The sequence below is a fragment of the Plecotus auritus genome (assembly GCF_963455305.1).
Source record: "Plecotus auritus genome assembly, chromosome: 12".
Classification (NCBI taxonomy): Eukaryota; Metazoa; Chordata; class Mammalia; order Chiroptera; family Vespertilionidae; genus Plecotus; species Plecotus auritus.
Genome location: NC_137778.1, coordinates 24,158,273 through 24,170,320, shown reverse-complemented (window position 1 = coordinate 24,170,320; position 12,048 = coordinate 24,158,273). Strand labels below are relative to the sequence as shown.

General features: G+C 49.1%; 1 protein-coding gene across 2 annotated transcripts in view; it reads left to right on the top strand.

Moving 5' to 3' along the window:
• Positions 1 to 2,906: 2,906 nt before the first annotated feature.
• The window catches only part of PAPPA2 (pappalysin 2), a gene marked incomplete at its 5' end in the record, with an annotated part of 214,968 nt that continues 205,826 nt past the window's right edge, over positions 2,907 to 12,048 (top strand). For both annotated transcript variants that reach the window (XM_080648252.1, XM_080648251.1), the window contains one exon: positions 2,907 to 3,810. In XM_080648252.1, coding sequence (XP_080504378.1) covers positions 2,907 to 3,810 — 904 coding nt within the window. The remainder of the gene's footprint in view (positions 3,811 to 12,048) is intronic.

The following is a 12,048-nucleotide window of genomic DNA, read 5'->3' as shown; positions in this document are numbered from 1 at the left end:
ATGATGTCACAGCAAAAGTTACAACAGGAGGAAAACACAGAAATGGTTCAACATTTTTTTTTTAAACTTTGGACTGCCAAGAGCTGAAGGAGAGTGGTGAGCAAAGGAATGAAGGGGAGAGAGAGAAAAACTAAACTGGAAGCTTGAGTTTTGTGTAGCTTCTTGAAAGCTTATGAATGGATCCTTAGCAGCTGAGAGCCAGGAGACCTATAGGGGATGCAGATCATTCCCACAGTGACAGGGGAGCAAAGCACGCGGGACTCTTCTTCCTTGCTGTGTTATTTCTCCTTCCTGAAATGAATGGTAGGAAACCTTTTTCTGAGGGTTGTGGGGGTGGCATGAGGGAGGGGAAGTTTACTTCTCCTTTTTTTACTAGAGTATCTTCCCTTCATTTAAATTAAGGTTCATCACCTTCCTTCCTTTCATGGTTTCTTCTTCTTCTTCTTCTTCTTCTTCTTCTTCTTCTTCTTCTCTCTCTCTCTCTCTCTCTCTCTCTCTCTCTCTCTCTCTCACCCCCCCTTCCTTCCCTCCCTCTCTCCCTCCCCTCCCCTCCCTTCTCCTTTTCTGTCTCTTTCTACATCTCCTCTCTACCCCCTCTCAAACCCCTAATCTTTATTGAGCTGCTTCAGGAAAGATATAAAGAAATTAAGGGCTGAGTCAGGACAGTGAAGGGAGATGTAGAAATGATGAGAGGAATGACAGTCCAGGATCAAGCGGTTTGTTTAGTAATGTCCACGTGCCTGGATTGATATCTTCTTGGGGGACTTGCTTTGAGGCTCCAGTGGACCCAGCCTAGGGGAAGCAGGACATGCCCCTGATGGGGTATTTGGGGTACAGTTTTCTTAAAGCAAAGAAGTCAGTGGTTGGCTCGGGTAGAGGAGTTTAGAAGACTATGAGGAGACCCAAGGCAGAAGAGGCAGCATGATCTTACTCCAAACTATGTAAGCTGTGGGTTTTCTATATGGGGCAACACAAGCAGTGATTTTAGATTTAAATGATTTCTCTTATTATTCAGTGAAGGACCCAATATATTTCTCTACTTACGTTGTGCCCATCTGAGGTCACACACCCTTACCTGGAGTGTGTGCTTGCGTGTGTGTGTGTGTGTGTGAACACTCACGTGCGTTTGGGGGGTGGTACTCCTTGAGATTAGCCTGCATCTAGGCAAACATTATTAGAGAGGTTAAAATCACACTATTTATTTCCCTATCCCTATCCATTCATCTTAAATTAATTGAAAAATAATACTTGCTTGGGTTTAGCTGTTCATTTTTGCAAATTACTTATTTAGAGCATCTCATTTGTTTATTTGCTCACTCAGCATATGGTGACTTTTAGTGACTTCAGAGTGAGAAACTTCAGAGAGAATAACAAGATCCATGTAGTACACCCCCATGGCATTTCCACTTACTGCTTCTTACAGCAGGAGAATTGATAATCCTCCTTTCTCCCAAGGTGCAAGCTCAAGTGAATTTAGGTTATTTTGTTTTAAATCCTGAGTGATTGAAATAAGAAAAAAAAATACAGGAGGTTTGTGCAAAACAAAAGAAAGATGCAAGTGGCCTCTACAAGGCAGGTCTGCTCCCAGCACACGTGTGTGTGTGTGTGTGAGTGTGTGTGTGTGTGTGTGTGTGTGTGTGTGTTTGTGTGTGTGTGTGCGTGCACACAGAGGGGAGTGCTCCAGCACCATATTGATTGTTGGCTATTGATTGTGTAGGCTGCGGCTGCAGAGAGAGAAAGCCCGAGATGTTTCTTGGGGAAACCGAGAGTAGTTTCTGTCCCTTGTGCCTCGGTGAGGTGGGGAGGTTTTCAGGAGGAAGGAGGGGACAGGAAGGGGGTGGAGTGATACACCGAACTTATTAGCTTTGACATCATCATTGTCTTTAAATGAAACAACCACGAAGATAATTACAGGCAGAGTGGAAGGGAGACGGGGGAGCAGGAGGGACTGGAGTGAACAGGTCCCCTGAAGTCTATGCCCTTCTCCTTATTCTCTTGTCCATTTTCCCAGGGACTCGCGAGACTCCCAGGAGGTCAAGTCCAGGGCTCTCAGACTCATAAGGTTATTAGGACATCAGACTGGCACCCCAAAGGAGAACTTTACAGAGACTTGCAACATACTAACAAGTTGGAAGGGGATTAAAAAAAGAAAAGAAAAAAGAAAACCTTCAGCACTCCACCACCCCAAGCCCGGAGCTGAGGGAAGCATTCTGACCTGCAAGGCCGACTGGAGGCTGGCTGGGCTCTGGCTGAGGACACATCTGGAGAGTGCAAGTTAAGTACCAGCTTGGATCTTTGTGCACCCAGCTTCTCTTGCCCTTTTAGATAATAAGCATCATATTCTGTGTCTCTGCAAACAAGTTCTTCTGGTCATTGGTTTGGAGGCAAATGTATTTTAGGGTAAGGACTACAGAGAGAAGGTAACTCCTGAGAAAGAGATGAAAAGGAGAGAAGGATCTTTTTAATGACTTCAGGTAGCGAGGGCCCTGTGTTTGTGAGGGAGTGTGTATTTGAGAGGCTTTGGCTCCTGTCCACGTGTCCCTCCTCTAGAATCAGCAAGGGGAGGGGCTATTGAAAAGGGGGAAAAAAAGAAACCTGAGCTCTCTGGAGGAAATTCAAAGGAACCCAGAGAAATGAACTTCATCCTGCAAGGCTGAACTAGAGCAGGGAGAGAGGTGAGGGAGAGAGGTGAGGCGAGGTGCGGAGGCCACGCTGGCAGGGCACCCAGAGCAGGTAGCCAGGAGAGGCACTGTTTTGGGGCTGCTTGAAAAAGTTTGGTTTGTGAACAAAACAGTTTCCCCGGTGACTGCGAATCCACTGCTGGCCGTCTCTTTCTCTTCCCCCATCCTTCTGGTGTTGGTACCCAGAGGTTGCCTTCTGGATCTGTGTAAAGAGCTGGGCGAAGTATGATGTGCTTACAGATCCTGAGAGTAAGCCTGCTGGTTCTGGCTGGGTGGGCACTCAGCACTGCCAGCTCTGAGCCGGGCTGGACACATAAGAGATCCCTGGCTCAGAGGGGACACCTCAATGAGATGCTGTCAAAGGGAGAACGCTGTTGGCTAGGGACCAGGGATCGAAGACCCAGAACTTCTCCCCAGCATCACCTCTTTGGGGTCTACCCCAGTAGGCCTGGCAGCTCCCTGAGGCCCTACCCAATGGGGGACCAGGGCACCCACCGCACAGGACGCAGCAAGCCAGCTGCTAAGGGAATGGCTGTGAGCGGTGTTCCCCCAGACCAGACTACACATGCAGCAGTGAGGATTGGGGCTGAGCAGCTGGCGGCCTTGTGGGTAGGGGATGGTCCTATGGGGCAATGGGAGCTGCTGGGAGATGATGACAATTATCTTGATGATCGAGGATCCAAGGCGTCTCTAGGTGAGGCTGGGACTTGGGAAGGTTCAGCCACAGCTGCCACCATCATCACCACCTTCGCACGCCAGAAGACCGGAAGGAAGGGTCCGGCCAAGCCCAGGCGCCGCCGCCAGGTGGTGAAGGGGCTGGCAGAGGGTGTGCAGGAAGACCCGGAATTCTCTCTCGGGCATTTCCGCCCTTGGCCTAAGCGTCCCCTTATGCACGGGGTCAGAACCAGTTCTTCAGAGGACAGCGTCCGGAATGGCAGAGGGAATCCCTACTGGGAAGCAGAGACCTCGAACCCCCACGGAGGAGGACTGCCCGTCTTGTACTTCTCAGGGAGGCGGGAGAGGCTGTTGCTTCGCTCAGAAGTGCTGGCTGAGGTTCCCCGGGAGGCGTTCACAGTGGAAGCCTGGGTGAAGCCGGAGGGAGGGCAGAGCAGCCCCACCATCATCGCAGGTAACGGCCCCTCCTGGGATCCCTGGGCTCCTCGGGGTGTGGCTGGCCTCATGTTGGATGGGGTCAGACCTAAGGGTGCAGAGGGGAAGGGGACAGAGCAGAAAAGGCAGGAAGGGCCAGCCAGGAAGCGGGGGGGGGGTGGGGGGTGGGGGGGAGTGGGGGGGTGGAGTAGAACCTTTCTTCCCCAGCACAGCAGGACTCCAGACCTCCTCTGCAGTAATGGCTCTAACCACAAGAGCGTCTGTCCCTGGTATTGATCTGCTGGTCTATACATGGTGCTGGCACTTAGGAGACCTCCGGCCCCCTCTCCTACTCTTCCTTAAAGGGGATGACCTCTGATTCTTTGTCCCTGGGGACGAGGTGTCCCCCTCCACTTCCCATAGTCCAGTGCGAGATACCCAGGCAACTTTAAAGCCCCATGAGGATGCAGAGGCCTGGGCAGTGAGTCGTGGCTAGGGAGCAAGGTGGCCAGGGCAGATACTGGGTCTGGACTGGTTTCCTTTTCTTTGAGCAGTCCTGAAACTTTGCAGGTAGCTACTACCTGGCTGGGTACTGGGGTCCCCTAAAAGTCATGTGTGAGCCTAGGGACATCAGAGTCCACTGGAAAAGGTGGGCACAAGCCAGGACACTGTTTTCCAGCCCTGGTTATTGCGAGAGGGACCTAAAAAAGTGCACGTGTATAATTCTATAGTTTTCGTCAGAGGCAACAATGGGAACATTCCCATGCTTATTTTTCATTATACCCAGATCTTGTTTTTCATGGAAAGTCACCCAGAAGAACAAGGGAAAGATTGGGATTAGGAATAGCTATTTCCTGTGCCTTCCTGGGAGGGTGGGGGGCGAGTTTCAAGCAAGGGATTGGGGGATAAGATCTGCTACTCTATCATTTGGCATCATCCCTTTGCATCCTCCGGGACAGAACCTCACACAAGGCTAGGCACGTGTAGAGCCATTTAAATCTTATTAATTTGGATCATCCACAATACCCATGGATGTTTCCACTCCCATTACATGGACAGGGAAACCAATGCCACATGAAGCATGCCAGAGGCAGGCTGGGAATGGAGCTTCTCAGCCCCAGTGCTTGACAGCTGTCCAGATTAAAGACTTCTCAGGTTGCTGGATGCCTGCAAATAAGTTTCAGATTAGAGGAAGAAATCTGGAAGGAGGGAGCCTCTTTCAATGGGATGTTGCTGGAACATCCCTGCTGGACTCACTGTCTCCCTCTCTTTGGCTGTGATTTCTTTTTTGGTAGCTGGGATTCCCAGGCTCTAGAGTTGTGTGGTTTTGCTTTATTTTATTTTGGGGTAGGAGACAGCATGAGGGGAGGGGAGAGAGAAGGGGCTGGGCTGTAAATAGGTGGGGGTAGAGAGAAGGGCTAAGGAAATCCTTATTCTGGGGCCAAATGGAAGAAATAACGAGATGATTATCTGACCAGAGTTGGCAGCGCCACTGTTTTTCCCAGATGACATCTTCATGCTGCCTGATCTGGCTTCCTGGTACTCATCTGCCAGGGAAGCTGTGTGCTTGCCTTCTAGACTGAGACCTGCGACTCTGCTTACACCTCCTCTCGCGGTAGCAACATGGGGACCTGTGAGGGATTAGAGAAGGATCCAGCAGAATACAGGAGGGAGCTCTTAGAAACAATTGCTTTGGATTGTTAAAACACAAACCTGGGGAGACAGACTTTTGATGGTGGGCACCTGACCCCTGTCCTGACCCTTCCGTGTCCTTCTGTCTCATGATCTGCACGGAGGAGAGTATTGTCCTGATTTGATTCCAATTATAGCATTCCTTGTCATGCCTCCCCCAGCCACCTCCTGTCTATCTCCTTCCCTTTTCCACCTGTCCATCATCACCAGCGGCCCCCCACCTTGCCACAGCACACACACTCAGATCCTTCTCCACTGTGCCATCTGAACTCTTTTAACCTCCCTAAGCATGTAAAATTAGGCAGGAAATCTTTTACAGACAGTCTTCTGGGGTTTCTTTCTCTTCAAATCTAAGTGACCCCTGTGGTGTACTGGTATTTCCCCTGAAGTCCACACCAGGAAGGTCAAGGGGAGGGAATACTCAGGTCTGTCTCCTCTTCAACTTCCACCCTATGTCGTCCTTCAGGCTTGCGCACATCAGAAACAATTCAAGAAAACTTGGGTAAAAGTCTGGGAATGGTAGGGGCTGGGAAGGCCTTCATGCCTCAGGATTCTAGCAACCAGGCTCCTGAGGGTGTAGATCCTTGCCTCCTCATTGTGCTTAGCTTCTTAGGCTTCACTGGGGGCCCCCTGGTTGAGAACCATGCAGAGGTCAAGGTTGTCCCTCTAAGGAATAGAGCTCTCCGATTTGCACTCATTTACTCCCATCTTCCCTCTCTTACCTTAGCAATGGCTCGCTAGCAGGCCACTACTTGTTCCTGGAATGACTGGCCTCCACTTATGGAGAATGGCAACTATTGGATCAGGTTCCTGGGAGCAAAATACCATTCAACCAATGATTTTCTGCTGTTCCACTGATAGCTCAAGTGCTGCAAGACTTGGCTCCCACACTTTTCCAACAGCTCTCAAACCTTAACTTCTGTGTACCTAACAGACCTAGTTTCCTGGTTCTCAATCTACCCACCTTGGGCATTTTCTCTTTATCAAAGACCTCAAGCAGTTCAGCCACAGCAGCCATGGTAGAGGGACCTCTGAGGTATGGGGCCTTGGGGAATACTTCCCACACGGGCACTAGGTGGCAGTGTTGATTCATGCATAGGAGAGTAGGCCAGCCTCTGGAAGCCACATAGAGGGGAGCCTGTCTGACTTCCTGAAGGGCTGTCCCTGCCCTGGCCTCTGAGCTGTATTTAATCTTCCCCTTTCAGAGTGTTGCTGGTAGGCATCCCTTAGGGTCAGCTTCATCCAAGTCTTTTTTTGTAGGGCCTAGGAGAAGGGGCTAAAGTGACATTTGGGGGATTGTGACTAACTTTGCCCTTACAGCAATGAGAAAGGTATATAAGTGTCAAATTATTACATTGTATAGCTGAAACTAATATAATATTTTATGTCAACTATAATTAAAATGAGCTTTACATTCCAGAATGAAAATTAGAAGGAAAAAAGAAAAAAATCAACTAGGGTTGTCTACCTCCCCTCTCCCCAATCCCACATTCTTCCAAAATAGGAAGTTGGAGTCCAGAATGGGTTGCAGAATACTGTTATTTAGGGCTGAGACAATGCAGGCCCCACTGATTATGTGCTGAGTTTCTCTCTGCCCCTGAGAGGTGAGTAATGGTGCTGGGATCCCAGCAAATTGACCTTGTGAAGTTGCCCATCTCCTATAGCTTGGAAACAGGGCAGCGAGGTCTAGGCAAGAGCTGGGGCAGCTGCTTCGGAGGAGGGGTCTGACAGGTTAGGGATTCGTGCCACCCAGGAGTATCCTGAAGTCAGGGTCAGGAGCCCATTTGGATGGGGCATTGGAACTCAGAAGTGAACATATGCCAAATTCTGCCTCATCCTGGTGTGAAAACTTTAAGCTCCAGCACCCACTCCTGAAATCATCCAGTTCCTTTTCCTCCTCCTCAACTTCCTTTCCTCTCCTTCAACCCCAACATACACAGAAGAAACCCTTTTAATAGGTTCCTGTTCCTCTGTAATTGATTTCAAATGTTCCCTGAAGTGGCCCAGCTGAGGAGCTACCTGCAGCTCCAGTCAGCAAGTCCCGGGCAGGACTGGGGCCCAACCACGGGTTTCTTCACTCCACAAATATTTATGGAGTGCCTTGCCATGCAAAGCGCCGTGGGGAATACAAAGATGTCTAAGAAACTGTCCCTGGCTTGAAGATGAGTCCTCCTCCTCCAGGGATCCAAGTTTTAGAGTGTCTCCTGGTGCAGAACTTGGGAATCAGACCGCCCTGGAGTCGGATCTCATTGCTGACACTTCTCAGTGCCGGGATCTTTGGCAACTGCATCGAACTTTTCAGAGTCCTGGTTTCCTCAAATCAAAATATGAGATAAAGTCTTGCAGAACTTTTAATGGTGTCTAAGTCTGTCATGTATGTAGAGTGCCTGACACCCGGCTTGAGCCTCGATCTTTATTTATGATGTGTCATTTAGGACACAGAGGCCATCAGTACTAAGTAACCTTCGTATGTTTGGTTCTGGCCCACAAACCTGTAACTTTTACTTAGTTGGGGTATTAACTTCATTTCCTTAGATTGTTAGTTTGCTCATCTGTCAAATACGAATGGTCATCAGTAGGATTTTTTAACAAAATGGTCTCAAGATGATTGAGAACTCGGTAGAATCTGAGGCCTGCAAGAACTCTATTTTTAAAGTCATTTGTTTTTGTTGAGTTTGTGCAGTATTCATTCTAATAACCTGGACATTGGTACTAAAGCTTCTGTAAGGTCACAGATGCATTGGTGAATCTGATAAATGCTGTGAACTCTGCCCAGGAAAGTGTGCAGTTTCTTGCAGGTCACCCAACTTTCAGAGTTCTCAGATTTCCTGGTGGGCGGAGGTTGCTGACCTTGGATTTAAAGCCCCTTGTTTAGGGCTTGTTGATAGCTTTTTCTGTTCTGAATTAACAATGAGGTTTCACAGGCTGTGGTGGCAACCACTCTTCCCAGTAAGGGTACTCTGTTCTGAGGGGAGGAGTTTTATTCGTGTGGACGATGGAGCTTCTCAGAAGACAGATTCAAAGAATTTCAAAGGAGGGCCACTTGTACTATCCCCCCTTTATCCAGCAGGACTCCATGGTAGCCACTGAGTCACATCCATGCCTTTCCCAGAGCTCCTCTGAAGACGAGGGCCCACCTGTCAGCTGCCTCTTCAGACAGTGCAGCAGTGGTCAAAGTTAGTGTTTGCCCGGGACCCAGACATGCATCAAAGTCCTTGCAACCCTGTCCTTGGAGTGGAAGAATCATAGTGTGAGAGAGCTGCTGTCGGCCCTTTGGGTGGGTTCTATTTGCCTACCGTGACAAGGATGAGATCCCTGAGTTTGCTTGTGTGGACAAGGCAAATTAGCTTTAGTGTATCGGAAATGTTTTTATCCGCTGGCAGTTTGGCTATCCAGAAGAGGCAATATTTGGTTGTAGAAGTAAAACAGCTGTCTATGTGCCCCCTCCTTGGGCAGTCCACGCTGGCTGCCTCGTGCATGCAGCCTTCCTGTATTCCCTGTGTGAATGAGATCTCCCGTGTTTCCCAGCATCCGAATCCATCACATGCGGTCTTCGGGGTGCACATTGCTTCCTGCCTTGTTAGTTCTGCATGTGACTCATTTCTATCTGCTAAAGTGCCCTAGGAGCCATTGCAGTCTGATTCACATTTGCCATCCAGAATATTTAGCACAGAGTTGTCTCGGCTGTGTTTACAGAACAGATGAAGTAGAAACTTAGATGGCAGGATGTCCATTAGGAATGAGGAATCTTCTGCAACTAGAGCTCTTTGTGGGGAACTGGGGCAGTGGGCCTTCAAATTCGGCTGTTGCAGCCTGGGCAGGTGTCTCAGGGGCTTCTGAGGGTAAGTGCCAGGTGCAGGGCTCCACTCTTACCTTCAGCAGGAGTATCTCCTATCTCACCTGTTTCAGGTGAAGAAGAGTTTAGTTACTTTCAAAGTTGTAGTTACTTATACTCTAGAGCAGAGTTTGGTAGACTATGGCCTCAGAGCCGCATCTGGACCAAAGCTGAAGACTGCTTTTGTAAATGAAGTTTCGTTGGAACCCAGCCACACACAAGTGTTCTCTGTGGCTGCTTCCATGCTAAGTGGCTGGGTTGAGTAGTTGCAACAGAGACTGTATGGCCTGCAAAGCCTAAATTATTTACTATCTCGCCCTGTTTATCAGCTCACACTCTGGAGCATTGCTTCTCAAACTTAGATATGCATAGGGATCACCTGGGATTCTTCTTAAAATGTCATGGCTGCCATGGGAATCCCCCTCACAGGGGATGCAATGAGATTCTGCCTCACAGGCCTCCAAAGACGATGGGTGCTTTGCTGACCAAGGATGCAGGCACTCGGCTCGGAGGCCACAGGTGCCTTGGGGAGGCAGGAATAAAGGCACACCAGTTCCCGAGAGAGGGTCGGAACTCCTCTGATAGCCTACTGTCTTGAGGACTCTCAGACCTTGTAGAACATTCCTCAGACTGCATGGCTTTCACCCAAACGTTCTTCCCTCTTTCCTTCTCATGGACTGATGTCTTTCCCAGCCTTTCAGCCCCCGATAAGACAGTCTCTGAATCTGAGCTTTGGTGGTGCTCGGACCGGCAGGATTTGGGGCCTGCTGTCTGACTCACAAGTGTGGGATCTGGGACTCGGGGGGGCTCACGTCCAGCTGACAGCACAGAGGGGTTTCCTCTGAGCATGACTGTGTGATTGTCCTACTCATCACACTCCAGCTTCAGTGCCTGTGACACTGTGACGTCCCGTTCTGTTCTTGTCCCCAGCCTTTTCTTCCTACCTCTCTCCATGGGGCCGGAGCGCCATTCACTGTGCACTCTCCCCATCTTCCTCAGGAACGAGGTGGAAGCCCCGGCCTCTCATCATAGCTCTTGGATGGAGCACAGGAGTGATAGGGGCAGGGCTGAAAACTCAGAATCACCTTTGGCCGCCCCAATAAACCAGCCCATCTGCCTGTCCCCCTCAAGGCTTTATTCTCTCTCCCCCCTACCCCCTCCTTCCTGCTCTTGTTTATTGTTCCTCAGGGGCTGCCAATCTGAGTCATTCAGAATGTGCACAGGGAAGCCTGACTCCTGCTGGTTCCCTCCCTATTCTGTGCCTTGGGGAGGCCAGATAAACAGGCGGGGGAGGCTGCACCTTAGTTGGGATTCTGAGCCCGTATAACCTGAACATTCGTTGCCTTCAGTTCTTGATGCCATAAGCAAGTCCACAATCCCATGTTTCTTCCCTTCAGTACACGGAATTAGGTTGCTCTGGGGACCTGTTATGTCCCTTTCTGCTCACATTATACAACCCATAATGCTTGCACCTTCCAGAAAGCATAGTTCTGTGTTAAGTTTGTGTCTGAAAAATGATACCATCCTTTGCTTCTTGTGTTCACGACCTGCCTTAAAACAGTTCTGCTCTTTGGACCTTTTCAAGAAGAGAACCTCCAGGAAATGAAGCATGGTAGTCAAACAAAAACATCCTGGTCTCTTTATGAGTCAGAAGTCCGTGGCCAAGAAGAGCGGTTCTGTCCAAATATGCAATATGGTCACTTGAACCCAGAGTCTCAGAACCTTTTGAAGTCAAAGCATTGCCATGACAACCAGTTGGGATACCAAGGCCAGTCATTATGGCTCATTTCTGAATTAGAAGTCCAGTTGCTAATCAGAGGGGAAGTCACAGTGCTTAAAAGTTTATCAGCTAGTGAGTCAGCATTCAAGCAGTGACTCAGCATTTGATAACTTTTATACACATGATAGCTGTACATTCTGGGCCAGTTAGGGACAAAGTAAAGTCGTTTGGTTCTGTTTGCTCATCCATCCATCCATTCATCCTACATCCAACATTTTTTGAGCTTCTATTAGGCGAAGTATCAGGCATTTAACCATGTGTTGGAGAATCAGGAATGAGCAAGGCAGGGACTGCAGTTGGATGGTGCTCATTGTCTACTGGACACCAACCTAGAGATGATTACAGCCTAGCTGTTGGGAGGGCTAGTGCTGCCTAGATGAGTTTGGGGATGCCTCAAGGCTAGGGAAAGATAGCTGGTGACCAGACAGAGAGAAGGAGGCCTGGGAGGCAGCAGACTTGGGGAAAAGAGAAGAGGACAGAGTTATGAGTGTCTGATGGCACGGGGACACCCAACAAACCAGTAGTCCTGAGGTTGGCTCATTGGACGTAGCAGTTAGGAAATTGCTGGTGACTTTAGAGAGAGCAGTTTCACTTTAGAGTTTGGGGGCGGTGGGAGGGGTCTCCACATTCCAGCAAGTGGTGATGTGAATGAGAGGTGAGGGAGTGAAGACAGTGTGGGTCTAGTACTCTATGCAGAAACTTGGCACGAGGGGAGCTGATAAACGTCAGAAGTAGACAGAGATTCAGAGAGGTTTTTCTTTCAGCTAAGAGATGCAAATTTCAGGGCCATGTAATTAAGCACTAGTAATCTAAAGCAGGGAGAACATAAGCACATAGGAAAATAATGGAAGATGAAGTCACAGAAATGTAAAGCATTCAAATGCAAGCTCAGTTGTTCCAAGAAATTATTGAAGACACTTGACAAACACTCATGCAGTACTTTGTGCCAGGCGTGACTGTGGTCACTTTAC